General features: G+C 41.4%; 1 protein-coding gene across 1 annotated transcript in view; it reads right to left on the bottom strand.

Moving 5' to 3' along the window:
* The window catches only part of FRAS1 (Fraser extracellular matrix complex subunit 1), a 425,273-nt gene that overhangs the window by 250,181 nt on the left and 155,659 nt on the right, over positions 1 to 19,433 (bottom strand). Inside the window, exon 5 of the mRNA XM_063458710.1 lies at positions 5,217 to 5,376. Coding sequence (XP_063314780.1) covers positions 5,217 to 5,376 — 160 coding nt within the window. The remainder of the gene's footprint in view (positions 1 to 5,216; positions 5,377 to 19,433) is intronic.

Here is a 19,433-nt window from a genome sequence, read left to right as displayed (position 1 = left end):
TACCTGTTTGCAGTACTGCCTGTCTGTCAAAGCACGTGTCTAACTTTTTCTCAGCCTGTGGCCAATTAATAGCAATCAAACAATGCACCCCAGGTACAAAATACTGTAATCAAGCTTTCATTAAGCAACTTGAAATAATTCACGTTAGACCCTTTCCATTTAATAACGTCTTTCTGTGTTGATAGAAAATGTCACTAAGTGGCATCACACTAAGTGCACCTAATTGGATTCAGAGATTTATTTGAACAATCGGTCCTTTCCCAGTGCCCCTAATTAGACGGTCCTGTCAACATAACAGGGTGACATGACTAGATAAGGGGGCGGGAGAGAGTGGAGGCGAGAAAATGACTGGAAAATGAAAACATTTCAATTAGTGTTTAGCTATTTTGCATTCGGTGAGCAAATACAGAGACCTGAGCTGTATATAAATAGATAAATAAAGCTTTCAGAAACCTCAAGCTATAAAATATTTATATAAGGGTGCAAGAAATTGTTTATAACGCAAGAATTTGAGACAGATTACAATGCAAATACAACTCATTGACTTGTTCAACATAATTCTAAACTAAAAGCATTTGTGCCAGGGATACATTGTATTCTGCGTTATTGTAAGCGATTACGTTTTCTTAATTAGAGATTGCACTGATATTGATGTTTAATTGCATTACAGATCAATAATGACCTCAGAAAACATTTTAAAAGTCATATGATAATATTAACAACCATGGTTCAACATTTCCATTTGCTCACTCGCCATTGGCAATGAGCACATCTTGCACAACGATTATATAAACAACTCACCATATGTGGTTACAAGATAGAATGAAGCCAGACACATCTTTCTGGGTCATGGACACTATGGTACCAGAGATCTTACAGATTATACAAAGTTGTGTTTCATCCAGCTTAGATCAGCAGATTCCCCACAATGCCTGCATTTTAACATCTTGTAAATCACATCCCAGCATCCTACTGGTTGGAGCAGTGCTGATCTGAGCTAGCGTGTGCACAGCTCTGTACAGTGGTCTCTGCCTCTTATATATGAGTGGTCTACTGAGAATAGCACAAGTGAGTATGCCATTTCCATAGGGAGGGAAACAATTGGGTTTTTACCTGGGGAGAGCAAATGGACTGACACATAGTGGGCAAAAACTATAGGGCAGAATTCTTTTATATTTGTATTTGTATTTATCATTATAACATATTTTACTAGGAAGGATACATTGATATTTTTCTCGCTTTCAAATATGTACTGGGCCTACAAACACTCCATTGTTACAAGTGGGTACAATATAATATAAAAACTAAAATAATATTAAAAACCCATTTATAAATTCAACACAGAACAGATAAGAAATATAAATCAACCATGAATGCAGTCAAGTGACGTGTGGATGGAGGGGTTAGTGAAGTGGGGTAGCAGTGAGCCTATAACAGGGATAGGCAACCTTCGGCACTCCAGATGTTGTGGACTACATCCCCCATAATACTCTTACATAAGGCTGACAAAGCATCATGGGAGGTGTAGTCCAAAACATTTAGAGTGCCGAAGGTTGCCTATGCCTGGCCTATAACATGAGAAAGGAGAGTGACAGCAGCTTAGAAAGGGGAAAGGTTAGACATTATTGCCATAAACGGTATGAAAATCTGAATAAGTTGTAGTATATTAAAGCATGGACAGGTTAGGTAATCACATGAAAGCATGCAAAGTTATGCGTTGGGTGAGATGTCCCAGAAATTGCTGAATTAATAGTCCTCACGCACAGCTCTATACAGGTAATAAGCTGGTTATATCACAGCAGATTCCATTCCTATCTCTAAGGAAAAATGACAATGACAGCTCCTGACATGCTAATCGAACATTACACAGATATGCACTCTGCATAATACAGGATTTCATGACAGATCGCTACTAGCACACTTTGACAAAATGTTGACTTTGCAACTCCTCAAATATATTTAATGTAAATTTTGTCAGATTGCACAATGAAGAAAAATGCCTATTTAGACATTAGTGCCAAGATTCAACTGCTGTCAATGTGGGACCACAATACTTTCTGTAATTAATGTATTTAGATTTTAGACAGATGTGTGTCCTAAGGATTAGAACTCTAGAAGTACTATGTCCCCAGAGATGGTGGTTTAAAAAAAATCCCTGCGTCCTAAATAGAGGCACCCCATGAATCTCTATGTGGCCTGGAGTCTGGCATTTTAAACCTGGCTCAACAATACGTTTTGAGGAAGTCAAACCTCATTCTACAGAGGATCTTTGGCAACAAGTAGCATTTAATTAATTGAAAAAAAATGTCTTAATTGGCCATGATGGGAACAAGAGTAAAAGATGAGTTGGGGCAAATAACCCGAAAGTGGGAGCCCATCCTGACCGCAAAAGTAGCCAGCTACAACGAGCATCGACTCCTGAGGCGATAGATGCCCTTTTTTCAACAAAAGACCCAGCCAAGACGGAAGAGGAGAACTGGGGCCTACCCCGCGTTATCCCTCTCAGGCCTGGAGACACTGCTCACGCGGCAGGTGAGCGACGACTACCCTCACATCTTGCCCGACACCCTGGCCCACATGCCAGCTATGGGCCGCCGCTCGCAGAAGAACACGGCGATGGATAACAGGGATATTGGGACCATGTTTCAGCGGCCAGCACCACCTCAACCCGCTCCTTCAGAGGCTCAGCGGCCCGTCACTACCCCGCGGCCTAACGCCTCCACACACCTAGACGAGCAAACAGGGGCTGATAGAACGGTAGCCGCTCGCCCGATGGCGCCTGCGGAACCCGCCGACTGCACACCGACAACCAGACACGACCTGAAGGTCCTATTAACGGACTTTCATAAGATACTGGCGAATGAACTCGCTCCCATTAAAACGGACATGAAAGCCATCACGGACCGGGTACAGACCTCGGAGAGAGATATTGCAGATCTCCAATCACAGGTGACCGAGCTCCAAACTACGGTGCACCAGGTCCGGTCCCAGCACAGGGCCATCACTGCTCAAATCACGGCCATGGAAGACCGCCAACGCCGCACCAACATTAAAGTAAGAGGCATCCCAATGACAGTTACGGTAGACGAACTACCCCACTATGTCAGACGATTGCTGACTTCCATCCTGTCCCAGACGGTGGCCAAAAAATTAAACATTGCAGGAATTTACCGCCTACCAGGTCCAGCGGGAGCATCCACCCTGGCGACGAGAGATGTCATTCTTCGATGTGCCACAGCCCATGACAAAATCCTGATAATGACGGCGATTAAGGGGAAAACACCTCTAAGATTCGAAGAGGCATCCCTGACATTCTATCAGGACCTCACAAAGGCAACTCTCTTATGGCGTAAAACGCTCACGCCTGTGACCAGCACTCTCCGCTCAGCCAACATGGCCTACAGGTGGGGAATGAATGGATCCCTGACAGTAACCCTGAATGGCAGCTTACATACACTCACCTCGATAGAAGACGCAACTCCGTTCCTGACGGCCCTGGGCCTAAACCACTCACCGGAAGACACACAAGCGAGAGCACCCCACCCCACTTCCATTTGGGACCCGATACACGCACCAGCCTTCATTCCGAGATCAACAGCTGCGGGAGCTGTAACACCAGGAACCAGCTCGAGTGACGACCCGACCTGAAGGACTACTTGCCAGACTGGCGACCTGCTTGCATGGCCTGCCGGCCCTCAACTTATAGGACTGTCTGATTGGGACTTTATATACGGCTCTCAACCGATGATGTTTTATTCTATGTTATTAATATCCTTCTTTTCCCCCGTCCCCAACTCACCTTTGCGTTTTTGTACCCCATTCACACAAACTCTGGAGAAACGACAACCCCCAGGCACTACAGCTAAGGCTGGGGTCTCAGCAGTGGCGAATTCCCTCATAAATAGAGAGCGTTCATCTACTGCCACGCACAGTCACTGAGGGAACCCTGAACCTCTCCACACACCTCCCCCCCCCGCTACTCCCTAGGTAAGGAGTAAACAAACCCAATACACCGGGTGACTAGTCACCTCACGATAATGAGGCCTTAGCTCACCCCCAGAGGGATACCCAGCTTTTGGGCTAACGTGACATATATAACATGCAACCGCACCACACGTCGACACTGGTCCACAAGCTGACCATTACAGCCATAGGGCCCCATGACCACAACCCCAGCGTATGGTACATTGACACACTTAGCAGCAAGGATACATCCCTTCTGAACACACAACGTCCCATAGACGAATCACAAGCTGCCAGGACTCACACAAAACAAGCCTAGCATGTGAATCAATCTTCTTAGCATAACATATGTACTCAAAAATATGACCCCTCTTTATTGGTTTATCATTTTTAAAAATGTGCAGCACCATCATATGCCACAATTCTCACGCTTCTCGAATTAACTGTTTGTAACTGTTGCGGCATGGCAAAAATTATATGCTTAAACCTTGCGCACAAAAATGAAAAAATTATAAAATGAGGCTAGCAAATGTTTAGAGATGATATACATGGCATCTTATTGATCCCAATATATATGAAACTTTATTGTCTCCATTCTTATTTTCTGTACCCTCAAACTTTTATGCCTCAATAAAAAAGAGATTTACAAAAAAAAAAGATGAGTTGGAGAAATAATTTTGATTACTATTAATGTTTAAAGTGACACTGTAGGCACTTTAAAAACGTCATCTGATTAAAGTTGTTATAGTGCCTGTAGTTCTGCTCCCCCTCCCCTACCCCACAAAACCCAATATTAAACTTATTAGAAGGCTTGGCACTGGCAGGACAGCTTGAAGCTATGAATCCAAGCCCTCTGTGTATCTAAGTTCCCGACTCTCAAACCGTAACATACGTCTCAAGGATGACACAACCCGAGGAGAAGGTCGCAACAGTGCAGAGACAGACTGGGCGCTGGAGAACAAGTGAGTAATTTTTTTTTTTTTTGGGGGTTGTTTTTTTTTGTACAGATGGGAAGGGTCACCAGGACTGTAGTGTTAGAAATACAGGTACATAATATATTTACTATGATTTGCTACACATGTGTCTAATAGCCTTTACAATAGGATAAACAGATTGTTATGTGTTGGAACACAGGGGAGATTTGCTTGTAGACATTGTGGAAGCCATGAGGTAATATAGGAAAAGAGGGTATTCCCAGGCTATTGTCTTCTGCCTACCTTTTAATAAATCCCAAACTAATCTCAACCCCTTACCTCCAGTCCCCACACAGGTAGGACAGCATTTTCCGGGAGCTAGATGCTCAACCTCTCCTTTCTTGCATCTTGGAATAGGACAGGACTTTGGGGCACACGTAACTTTTCCATTCATACATGAGCACACGGTGCATTCAGATGCTGTCCACTGGGTACCATGCTGCCAAAAAAGACACAAACTGTGTTATAACGTGTGCATAGATAGAGAGAGTGAGAGAGTGAGAGAGAGAGAGACAGAGAGAGATTTGTAGCTCTGGTATGCTATCCCTCATTTAGTGCATTACATAAAATGATAAGAAAATATATATAATTTTCTATAAATATGTGGTTATCCAGTAGATGTGCAAAGAAAGAATATTTGTTTCAGTTTTGATAATTTTCAATTCGACCCAGATTCGTTAATGAATACCGATTTGGTTCGAATGACTAAATGGTGCCAAAATTTGGACGTTTTTGGACGTTGCCATTCCTGCAGTTGCTAATCAATCAACCAATATTCATTTTCTGACCAAATCAACAAAAATCTTAATTTTCACGACATTTTCATTCTTCCAAAAATTAATGAACACACCTATTACTCATATTAGTTTTCTAAATGAAATATCCCCAAAACAATTCATAAAAATAAAAATATATATATATATAATGCAATACAAAAACAAATAATGAGAAATGAAACACAAATGCTGATTCATATGTTACTATTTCCAGGATTCTGTAAACTATGCTTGTCAATTGTTGGACATTTTCTAGGGAACTGCAAATCGCAGGCCGTAAGGGTAGAACTTGAAATTTTACCCAAACTCAGCAATTTTTTCAGCTTGACTGTTTTGGCCAAAAATGAGCAATCTCCTGGCAGGGCCGCCATAACGGTTGTCACGGGCCCGGCGGCCCTGGGGGCCACGGCCGGCCGGGCCCCACGTGTGGGGCCCATCGGGTGGCCCACACACTAAGGGCCACCCGATGGGCCCCCTCCTTCAGTGCTGTGGCCTAGGTATAGCGCGACCGGGCCCCTTTACAAAAAAAAAAAAAGCAGCCGCAAGTGCTGCTGGGAGGAAGTGGTTACTTCCTCCCAGCTCACTCCGCGCGCAAGGAGCGCGCGCGCACGCGCAAGTGAAGAGGGAGCCTCGCCGACTCCCATCATCCCCAGCCACCCTCCTGCAAAGAAAAGTTAAGAGACAGGAGGGTGGCTGGAACATGAGCTGTCTGTGTGTGTCTGTTTGCATGTATGTCTGTCTGTATGTCTGTCTGTGTATGTCTGTCTGTGTATGTCTGTCTGTCTGTGTATGTCTGTCTGTGTATGTCTGTCTGTATGTGTATGTCTGTCTGTATGTCTATGTATGTATGTCTATGCATGTCTGTATGTATGTCTGTCTGTCTGTGTATGTCTGTCTGTATGTCTAATGTATGTATGTCTGTCTGTACGTCTGTCTGTGTATGTCTGTGTATGTATGTCTAATGTATGTATGTCTGTCTGTATGTCTGTCTGTGTATGTCTGCCTGTATGTCTGTCTGTGTATGTCTAATGTATGTATGTGTCTGTCTGTCTGTCTGTGTATGTATGTCTGTATATCTGTCTGTCTGTGTATGTCTGTCTGTATGTCAATGTATGTATGTCTATGTATGTCTGTATGTATGTCTGTATGTATGTCTATGTATGTCTGTATGTATGTCTATGTATGTCTGTATGTCTGTATGTATGTCTATGTATGTCTGTATGTCTGTATGTATGTCTATGTATGTCTGTATGTATGTATGTCTGTCTGTCTGCATGTATGTCTATGTCTGTCTGTATGCATGTCTGTCTGTCTGTCTGTCTGTGTATGTCTTTATACCTGTCTGTATGTATGTATGTATGTCTATGTATGTCTGTCTGGATGCATGCATGTATGTATGTCTATGTATGTCTGTCTGTCTGTCTGACTGCATGCATGTCTGTCTATGTATGTATGTCTGTCTGTATGTATGTCTGTATGCATGCATGTATGTCTATGGATGTATATATGTATGTCTGTATGTCATTATATATGTATGTCTGTATGTCAGTATGAATGTATGTCTGCATATCATTATGAACGTATGTCTGTGTGTATGTCTGTCAGTAGGTCTGTATATATGCATGTATGTCAGTCTGTATGTATGAATGTATGTCTGTATGCCATTATGAATGTATGTGTGTATGGATGTCAGTGTCTGTATGTATGTTAGTATGTGTCTGTCTTTTACTATGTATGCCTGTGTGTATGTCTCAGTATGTGGGTGTCAGTATGTATGCCTGTATGCGTGTATGTCTGTTTCAGTATGTGTGTCTGTTAGTACATATCTGTGTCCTTTTGTATCAGTGTGTGTGTTTGTGTCTGTGTGTGTATTCCTGTGGGCGGTATTTGGAGGTGGACCCAGTGGGCGGTATTTGGAGGCAGGCCCCTGGGGGCCCAGACCCTGAGCTGAGTTAGGGGCCCCAAAATTTCTGGTGGCGGCCCTGTTTCCTGGTATATTCCAACAATTGCTATCTACTGAATTACCCAGACAGTGCTGGTGTGAGCAATTCTATATAAACTCTGGACGCCCCTGATATTACTGTTCCTGTCCACGTCTGTTTCATTATATCACATGCTTTTAGCCTATACTGTACCACATGGACCCAATTCATGAACGTAATTACTATGAAAAAGGAACATATATACTAACGGGAGTTATTTAAAATAACTTAATGTCAGGCACAAGTAGTACAGCAATGCTCATCACTACAATATTGTAGAATAAAAACATGTTTGAATTTATGCTTCATAGCCATTAAAACTTTATTTTGTATAAATAGTAAGCTATTGAAAATCATTCAATGGTCTTTCCACAATGTCAGCTAATCGACGAACTCAAAAACAGGAAAACAATATATTGCTTTCTTGTCTCATCCGAATCCAGTTATGAATTAATGAAGCCACAAATAGTCTTGTAAAGTATGATTAAGTAGTATGAGATGCCACAAGCACTGCTTGCCTAATTAAAAAAACAAACTTCTGGGGTGTGTGTAAAGGGCAACGAGAAATAACAGTTTGAAGAAATTGCTCACTGAGGAATCCATAAGTAATTGTTTATATCGCGTCCATCTGTACTTTGCAAACACAATAAAGAGACACTAATGATTATTTATTCTGAACGACTAATGAGATTGAGAATTTGATACAAATGACAGTGTAGCATTTTCTAAAATGTGCAGACACAATGAATATCGTTACAAGAGGCTTGGGAAGCTATACATGGATAAACTGTTTTAACCGAATAAGGGAAGTTGATTAATGTGGCTGTCCTTTCAAAGTCAGGAAATAATTTATCTTACTCTCAATTAATAGCCAAATAGCCATAGGTTTATGGGGGGTTAGTTAACCTTTTTCTTCACAGGAGACATGCAGAAAAATCTCATCTGGAAAGATGTGTATCGTTACCAGACACACCACTGACAAAGAACACGAGACAGTCATGAGAATCTGACGGGCAACTGGATCCTCTATTACATGATAAGGATTGAGTCTCAAAAGAGATGTATGAGATGTAATATCATTGATGGCTTCTGCCTTTCTGTTACTACATTAATTTTTTTTTTTTTAAATAAACACCCAGTAGTGTATTTTGGGTTCTATGCTCTTGAGTACCATGGTATCGGCAGGTTATCTTGTTAAGGTGCTCCATTAGGCAGCATCCCAGTTGTTTACATAAAGTACACATTGTGATGACACCGTTGATACCAGCATCTGCTTTTCATGCATCCTCAAGCTACAATGATACAGCAGCTTTAAAAATACTGGCTCTAGTCTAGTGAATCATACTAAAAATCAGAGCCACAGCTCAAGTTGGGTATTACAGAGTCTAGCATTAAATACACACTCATTCTTGAGGAGGTCACTGTTTTCTACCATATTTCTGTTCAGTCTGATACCTTATCTGTACTGTGTTTGACAAATTATGGTTTTTTTTTTTTTATAAATCTTTTTTTTGTAACTCTTTAAATGTACACCGTTCAAACATTGTTTGATTTTACACCCAATAAAAAAAGAGCTTTGTGCGTTTTATTCCTCTGGGGCTTTTATCAAAAGACGCAAGATGTAATTTGAATGTTCAGGATTAAAAGGGTAGTCTAAGCAAAATAATTACTACTGCCCAGTCTAATTGTTATTTTGCCTGCAGTCTCTTGGTGCAGTTATACCCGTTTTTTTGTCAGACAATTTAGGAATGGTTTGACAATAAACACAGTCTCAATATCAGAAAGGGAACATCTCCTCAGCTCTATTGATATTACAAAGTTGACAATTTCTCGTTATTAAAGGGACACTATAGTCACCTGAACAACTTTAGCTTAATGAAGCAGTTTTGGTGTATAGAACATGCCCCTGCAGCCTCACTGCTCAATCCTCTACTATTTAGGAGTTAAATCCCTTTGTTTATGAACCCTAGTCACACCTCCCTGCATGTGACTTGCACAGCCTTCCATAAACACTTCCTGTAAAGAGAGCCCTATTTAGGCTTTCTTTATTGCAAGTTATGTTTAATTAAGATTTTCTCATCCCCTGCTATGTTAATAGCTTGCTAGACCCTGCAAAAGCCTCCTGTATGTGATTAAAGTTCAATTTAGAGATTGAGATACAATTATTTAAGGTAAATTACATCTGTTTGAAAGTGATACCAGTTTTGTTTTCCATGCAGGCTCTGTCAATCATAGCCAGGGGAGGTGTGGCTAGGGCTGTATAAACAAGTGATTTAACTCCTAAATGACAGTGAATTGAGCAGTGAAATTGCAAGGGAATGATCTATACACTAAAACTGCTTTATTTAGCTGAAGTAATTTAGGTGACTATAGTGTTCCTTTAATTACATTTGTTTCCAACTTAGACTGCAATGATTGGTTGGAAGTTCTGCTGATGGGTTAGTCCAAATCTCTCAGATTAAACACAATTAATGGAGGTGTAAATATTTGAGTGGTCAAACAAGTTAAAATAAGTATAACCAGGGTCAGGTTGAAGTCAGGGTAACCAATATAGGCATACATTTATGAAGGATCTGTAAAAACAGCACAACGCAGAATAGTGAGGAAAGCTAAAGTGTAACGTAGGTTAAAATGAGAATACAAGTCGAATCTCAAACACAACAAACTAACAGGAAAAATACAAAAGGCCACAGTGAGGTCAAAGGGGCAGTCCTATCACTCCTATAGAGGTATTTACCTGCTGGTTTAAGCTGGGGGGGGAGCAGGGCATGTAAGAGTGAGCTCAGATAGAACCAACAACAATAACGTAGGTTATCCACCAAGAAATATATTCCTTGAGCTACAATTGCGTACAGCAAATTCTATGGGTAAGGCATAGTTCATTCTCAGAGAGTCCTGGATCAGACCATCTGCAATGCAAGAGAACAGCTTTGGGATCAAGTTGGATAATAACTCCCAGCACATCCCTCAATAAATGAAATACAGTGTCTCTAAAAGCTCCAAACATGCCGCACCGCCACCACGTCTGGAAAAAGGTTCTAATCTCCTGACAGCCCTTCAGACATGATGATTGGGATGGGAAAATCCTGCTCAATCTCTGCGGGTCAAGATACCAATGAGAACAGCACTTAAACACATTATCTCTTATTGTTGTGCAGAGTTTAATCTTCCAGCATGGGGGAACATACTCTCCTATTCTAACTCTGAGGCAGACATCTCTATGTTTCTCTCCCACAGTATCCTTACCCTGAACAGGAAAGAATAAACTATAGAGAATAAGAGATGGAACCCTTTTCAATGGGAAGAAACTGGTGAAGATGCTCTAATGGTGTCAGGGTAGCATTAAGCAGCTCAGCAAATATATTTGCTAGGAAACTCCCCACCATTTTCAAATGATGAATCCCGTCACCATGGCGACCGAAAAATACTTACATGCTAGGGAGTACACCTCTGGGAACAATATAAAGCTATGTTTAAACTTGTTTTGCTCTGCCATGCCAGACGAAATGCTTACTACTAGTTTTGTTCGTAAAGTGCGCAAGATTCAGCTGCCCCCATCACAATACTGCTTATCTATCCTTTCCTCTTTAGCCCCAACAACACGTTTTTCATTTGCCACATTCCATATATTGGATTACTCCCCCATACATGTCCCTGAAACACTTATGTTTCTATACATGTATTAACCCATTAAATGCCACTACAAACAATCCCGGTAGCAACAAACGTTTATGGCAGTGAAACTGTTAAAAAACTAATCTGCTACACAGGGTTCTTCTACACAATGATAATTAACATTGGCCTTTACTTTCAGAACAATTTGTGTGTTACACTTCCATCACAGGAAAGAAGGTTAGGTTTGCAGCCACCTTACCCTTTCATTAAATTGGATACACTTTCCCTGACAGCAGGATTAATGGTCCTTGTGCTAAGCTTTGTGAAATCTTCAGCATGGAGGCCTTAGCAGCATGGAGACAGGTTTCACAGTAGTGATTAGGCCCATCTCCATGACCTGAATGGCAACTGTAGTAGCCCTGTGCCAAGTTCCCAGGTTCACAGCTTCGGGGGCAAAACGTTCATTAGAGCAGAGGTCATGTGGAAATAATCATTGTAACCAGGATTGACCCATTTTTTTTCTGTTATAAAAAAAAAAAAAAATCACGCTTCACTAACTACTACAATTTCATAACTGTTTTTTGAAAATAAAGTTAATATTTTTTTCTTTGACGAAGTAAGCATTGCTTGGACATGTATGTGGAATACACACTATAAGTACATGTAAATCTGCTATATGCTTTAAATTCTTTATATCAGCACTATTGGTAATGAGCACGCGTGCATATAAATCATATAAACGCTTATAGATTTTCTATCTACTCTAATAAAACAAAAATCTGGGAGGGAAATACATTACTTTATCTGCAGTGTTACAATCATGCATGATAACAATGTATTTACAAGTCTCTTAGCTGATACTAGAGATAGGAACAAACAAACATCTGGCGCCATAGAATAAACCGGTGAATCAGAATACGGGTTACAATATATTAATTATATCAGGTTCTGACACGGATTTATAATACCGAAAAAGAAACAATATTTCTATAAAAAATGTTTAAAAAAAAAAAAGGTTATTCTAGCATGTCCACTCAGAACAAAATACTTATAGTGGGGTAAGCAGGAAGCCTATGGTAATTCCTAAAAGTCCCCTCTGTACAGGGCCAGACTGGGGATACAAAGCAGCCCTGGAAAAAAACCAAAAAACTATGCTAGCCCCATAAGTCATTGCGCCATATATTGTCGAATGTAATATGTAAAAAGGCTATGTCTTGCCACCCCAGATGATTGAGTAATATATGTATATCTCAAATATATATTGCTTTTTCTAATATAAAATATTGGTCATTTCAGAGTAAAACGTTTAATTATACAGTAAGCATACTCACATGCAGACACAGACAATCTCACTGACACACACAAGCTCATTGATACACAGCCTCATAGACAAACAATCTCACTGATATACATAAGCTCATTGACATAAAAACACAAGCTCACTCACTAGCAGGCACACAAACACACACACACATATGCAAGCAAGCTCACTCACTAGCAGGCGCACACACACACAGCTTAATGTAGTGGTTCTGGTGTCTATAACCTGTCCCTGCAGGCTTTTCAATGTAAACACTCACTTTTCAGAGAAAAGGCAGTGTTTACATTGCTTCCTAGTGACACCTCTAGTGACAGACACTCATACGGTCACTAGAGGGGCTTCCTGTGTCAGTGCGGATTGGCTGAGATCATCAAGCTTGATGATCTCAGCCATAGAGGCAGGGCCAGTCGAGGGGAGACAAGCACGACGTTGGGAAAAAAAAAGGTGAGTAAAAACACTATTTTTAAAAACACACACAGACACACACATACACCATGACACACACACATACCTTGACAGACACACACACACACCTTGACAGACACACACATACCATGACAGAGACACACATACCATGACAGACACACACATACCATGACAGATGCACACACACACACACACACCATGACAGACATACACACCTTGACACACACACATACCATGACAGACACACCATGACACAGACTCTGACACAGACAGACACACACAAACCTAGACAGACACACACACACACACACACCATGAAACAGACACACACACCATGACACAGACAGACACACACCATGACAGACACACACAGACCATGACACAGACACACACACACCATGACAAACAGACAGACACACACACACACCATGACAGACACACCATGACACAGACATACAGACACACACACACTCCATGACATAGACACACAGACCCACACACACCATGACAGATAGACAGACACACACAGACCATGACATAGACATACACACACCCACACACACCATGACAGAGAGACACACACCATGACACAGACACACACACCATGACAGACAGACACACACACACACACACAAACATCATGACAGACAGACACACATCATGACACAGACAGACACACACATACACACCATGACACAGACAGTCACACACACACCATGACAGACACACACACACACACACTCCCACTGACACACATAATTGTTCCTACCTGTGGGCAGACAGATGGGTGTGCTGGCGGCCGCAGGGGGAGCTGGCTCTTCTGTCGGCCGCAGGGGGAGCTGTGCTGTCTATCTCTGCTCCCCCACGCGCAGCTTAATGAGACCGGGGCTGGAATATGACATCATATTCCGGCCCCGGTCTTATTAAGTAGCGCGCGAGGGCGGGGGAGAAGAAACAGAACAGCCAGCTCCCCCTGCGGCCACCCGAAAAGCCAGCTCCCCCTACGGCTGCCAGAAAAGCTAGCTCCCCCTGCGGCCGCCAGAAGAGCTCTCCCTGCGGCCGCAGGTCACCTAGATATCTCCCCAGCCCCAGGTGCTGACGGCCCACTGGGAAATTTCCCGGTATGCCGGTGGGCCAGTCCGGCCCTGCCTCTGTACCAGTAAATTTGTGGGGAAAGAGGACTAATTCTTATTTTGTGTTTTGGAGTGGTTTTACATAAAACAAGGCTCCTCCCTGTCACCTATAACCAGTCCATACTCAGCACCACTGATCAATGGAACTTAAACAAATACCAATTTAAAAAAGGAATAAAAAAAGATTAATTAAAAAATAAATGACTGTTTAGTAGATATACACCCTATGAAAACATACATTCATTTATTTATACATGTCGCCATTGGAGGTATGGATAAAAAAAGCTTTAAAAAAACTGCAGCCATTGCAATACCTCCTCTTCTCCCTTGACAAATATATACCAGAGAAATCCGACGCTTCTCATCAAAAAGACTCGGATTCTCAGTTGAGTCCGTACATCTCAGAGTGCTCGATCAGTCGGAAGGGGATGTGGGGGAGAAAAAAATACATTGAGTGCTGTGGGTGCATACATTCACAGGATAAATATGACTTGGGGGAGGCAATGGCAGACCCCATGAACAAAGCGTGCCTGCAATTTCTGTTAGCTCTGTAAAGCTAACAGTAGAGGGAGGAAACCTCCCCAGCTATTTGATTAACAGACGGGGAGATGTTTCTTAAAGGGACACTATAGTCACCAGAACAACTACAGCTTATTGAATTTGTCCTGGTGAGTATAATCATTACCTTCAGGCTTTTTGCTGTAAACACTGTCTTTTCAGAGAAAATGCAGTGTTTACATTGCAGCCTAGTGATAACTTCACTGGCCTCTCCTCAGATAGCTGTTAGAGATCCTTCCTGGGTCATGGCTGCCTAAAATGCATCCGAACATTCAGTATCTCCTCCCTCTGCATGCAGACACTGAACTTTTCTCATAGAGATTCATTGACCAATTCATCTCTATGAGGAGATGCTGATTGGCATGGGCTGTGTTTGAATCATGCTGGCTCTGCCCCTGATCTGCCTCCTTGTCAGTCTCAGCAAATCCTATGGGGAAGCATTGTGATTGGATCAGGCCACCACTTCTGATGATGTCAGCAGACAGCTTGTTTTTCCGAGGCAAACAGCATGCAGATCTAGAGCTTCAGGCTTGAATACAGTAAGATTTTTCTATATTTATGGAGGCATGAGGGGCAGGGGCTAGATGGTGGTTTTAACACTATAGGGTCAGGAACACATGTTTGTGTTCCTGACCCTATAGTGATCCTTTAATCTACTGAAAAGGTGAAGATTTCTCCAAAAAAATGACACTTTTATAAATTGCAGTTATAATAGAATACTCCTTACATATAGAGCACTCCAGTTGCAGTACTTTATGAGTGTGTAGAGTCTTTTAAACTTCAACATTATAAAGTATATTGCCATCCACCCTGAGATAATACTAAATTAGAGGAAATGGGTTTGAGACTGTATTTGGCTTTCAGCTGGAAGTTGCTACTCTTCAAATTATAACAATTACGGGCTCACTTTAAGTGCCTGATTGAATAATTTTACCATTCAAAAACGAATTCACTTAATAAGAGATATTTTGAATAAATAAATTTTCACAATTTGTCTGTTGACTTGTACATATTGAGCTGCATGCGCTTAGCAGAGTACGTGTTTACTCTGCGTACTGAAAAGCAATTCCCCATTGAGGTCTATGGGAAAATTGCTATTTAAAGCAGAGTAAACCCTTACAGAAGAACAATGTATTAAAAGGACACTATTTTCACCAAAACAACTTTAGCTTAATGAAGCAGTTTTGTTGCATAGATCATGACTCTGAAGTTTCACTGCTCAATTCTCTGCCATTTAGGAGCTAAATAACTTTTGTTTCTGTCTATGCAGCCCTAGCCATACATCCTCTGGCTGTGACTGACACATCCTGCAAAAAAACTAAATGGTTTCATTTTCAATCAGATGTAACTTACTTTAAACATTTTTATCTCCTGCTCTGTAAATCGAACTTTAATTACACACAGAAGGATCGAAAATCGAAATTAAACAGAATTTGCAATAAAGGAAGTGTAAACATTAGATGACTCTTTACAGCATGGGTCGTCAACCTGGTCCCTACCGCCCACTAGTGGGCGTTTTAGGATTCCAGGTGGGCGGTAGGGATTTCCAGGTTTTGACGCCCGGCGGGTTCCAGCCGGCGGTACCCGTGCGACTGGGTACCGCCGTGACCATTTGCGGCCCCGGCCCGCGCGGCAAACCGCCGGGGCCGCATATGGAGGTGTCCATCGGGTGGCCCATGCTGTCAGGGCCACCCGATGGATGTGGATTGTGAGGGGGCCCGGTCAGCGCTGGGCGCTTCAACAGCGCGACCGGGCCCCCTGTGATGACATCACAGAGCTGGGAGGAAGTGATTCCCCGGTCACTCCTCCCAGCTAAAACTGAGAGCCGCGCGGGAGGAACACCAGGGAGTCAGAGTGGGAACTCTGACTCCCATCCACCTGAGCCACCACTGGACCCCAGGGAAAGTCACCCTCCTGCACCTTAAAGGTAGGAAACAGGAGGGTGACTTAAATATAATGTGTGTGTGTGTCTTTGTAGGTATGTCTTGTGTGTGTGTGTCTGTCTGTATATATGTGTGTCTGTATGTGTGTCTGTCTGTATGTGTCTTTGTATGTATGTCTTGTGTGTGTGTATGTGTCTGTCTGTATATATGTGTGTCTGTCTGTGTCTTTGTATGTATGTCTTGTGTGTGTGTATGTGTCTGTCTGTATATATGTGTGTCTGTATGTATGTGTGTCTTGTCTTTGTATGTGTCATTGTATGTGTGTCTTGTGTGTCTGCATGTGTGTGTGCATGTCTGTGTGTGTCTGTTTGTATGTGTGCCTGTCTGTTTGTATGTATGTGTCTTGTGTGTGTGTGTATGTGTGCCTGTCTGTGTGCTTGTCTGTGTCTTTGTGTGTGTATGTATGTGTGTATGTGTGCCTGTCTGTGTGTCTGTATGCGTGTGTCTTGTATGTCTGTGTGTGTGTATATGTCTGTTTCTGTTTTAAATTAAGAAATTCCAATGAATTTCCATTTGAAATAATCACAAACGCATGCCTCGTCTAGAAGTTTTCACAACCTAAAAATGTGAATTATTCCAGCCATATTGTCAACGCCATTCTGATATAAACCTCTTGGATATGTCTGCTTTGCTAGAAATTACATCTTAGAACATTTATTTGTCATAGATAACCTCTGTGCCTCCATCTGCAGTAAAAGCCCGTCTGCACTTTGGGACAGACAATAACCAGAAGCCTTAAAAAACATACAAAAACACAGTCATTGAAAATAAAAATGACCAGAGGAGTGCCATCTTTCGATGACGCAATACACAGCCTATCAAAAGTGAAATAATAAAAATAAGTCACCCTCCTGCACCTTAAATGTAGGAAACAGGAGGGTGACTTAAATATAATGTGTGTGTCTGCATGTGTGGGTGTCTATGTATGTCTTGTGTGTGTGCATGTATGTGTCTTGTGTGTGTCTGTATGTGTGTGTGTGTATGTGTCTTGTATGTGTGTCTTGTGTGTGTATGTGTATGTGTGTGTCTGTATGTGTCTTTGTATGTGTGTCTGTATGTGTGTCATGTGTGTATGTATGTGTTGTGTGTGTCTGTATGTGTGTGTGTGTGCGTGTATGTGTGTCTGTATGTGTCTGTGTGTGTGTATGTATGTGTGTCTTGTGTGTGTGTGGGTGTCTGTATGTGTGCCTGTATGTGTGTGTCTGTATGTGTGTCTGTATGTGTGCCTGTCTGTTATAGTGGGCTACCTAGCTCAGCCTTCATACTGGGCATTGCTACAAGGAAGGTTAAAAAAATAGAAAAAAGGGAAAAAAAGGTGGGGAGGAGAATTGAGGAGGGAGAGGAGATGAGCTGACGTACAAATGAGAAATCATATGCGCAAACAGAGAAGTCGTCTGAATATCACTGAAAGAGACCTTCGTTTGTTCCTTACGAAAATCGAACCAGATATCAAATATTTAGTCTCGCAGCATCAACCTCAAGGATCTCATTAATCACTAGTAAAGGTAATTTCAATTTACTTTATTGTTTTCTCATTAAACTTTATAAAGTTAAAACCTTATAAACCTGCATTAAGTAGAAATAAAAAGATAAATGTACGTACATTTTTTTTTTTTTTTTAAACACCCTCCTTTCTAAAAAATATTCTGCATTTGCGCGAAAACTGGTGGGCGGTAAAGAAATTATTTCAACCAAAAAGATGCATTAGTGGGCGGTAGGTAAAAAAAGGTTGACTACCACTGCTTTACAGGAAGCCCTTAGGAAGGCTGTGTAAGTCACATTGAGGGAGGTGTAACTAGGGCTGCATAAATAAAGTGATTAACTCCTAAATGGCAGAGAATTGAGCAGTGATACTGTAGGGGCACAATCTATACACCAAAACTGATTCATTAAGCTGAAGTAGTTTTGGTGACCACAATGTCCCTTTAAGTATTAATAAAACTTTTTTATAGTAAGATATTTTATGAAATATGAGAAAGCCTCATGTCAGCAAAATCACAGAATGAGTGGTTAGAAATAATCAGGTCTTTAGTTGTCCTCTTTGTGAGAAAAACAAAACAGGGTGAGAAAGAGGTAGGCTGAGAAAAACTATGTAATTATAAAATTATAGAGGAATATAACGAGTAGGGCTTTCGAGCAATTAAGCTGTCAAGATTTTATATCCCTCAGGAATTCTAACTGGTTATGATGCTTGGAGTAACCCTTTATGGTATTAAGGGATTGAAGTGTTGATTTTTGTCCAATATGAAACGTGTGTTTCATATTTAAATATTTAAATACAAAGCATTGACTAAATATCTTAACTCATTATTTGTCTAAACACCAAACTTTGTAGGATGGATATTCTGATTTGTATTGTATTCTTGTTGCTTAATAAAATGATATACAAAAGAAAAAAAAAAGTTATATTCCATTACAGGCAGACAGACAAGTCATGATTACAGCAAAGAAGCGGCTTCAGAGAGAAAGCAAGACATTCACTTCCATCCTTGACAATGCTTATGTGCTCCAGCTGCCAAAATCACACTAACGCACTAATCTGTCATGCCTTATCTTTTCTATGCATTGCACCTGCCTAAGGCAATAATGTATAATGCAGAACTCCTGCTATTACAACAGTTTTATCCTCTTCACAATAATTCATCCCGAACAAATAACAAATTGTTAACAGATGTTGGATTCTTCTAACATATTACAAGTATTACTATAGAATAAGGGAATACAACAAACACAGACAATGTG

This window comes from Pelobates fuscus, chromosome 6 (assembly GCF_036172605.1).
Source record: "Pelobates fuscus isolate aPelFus1 chromosome 6, aPelFus1.pri, whole genome shotgun sequence".
NCBI lineage: Eukaryota > Metazoa > Chordata > Amphibia > Anura > Pelobatidae > Pelobates > Pelobates fuscus.
The sequence above is the reverse complement of the archived record's forward strand: the minus strand, read 5'-3'. Positions and strand labels throughout refer to the sequence as shown.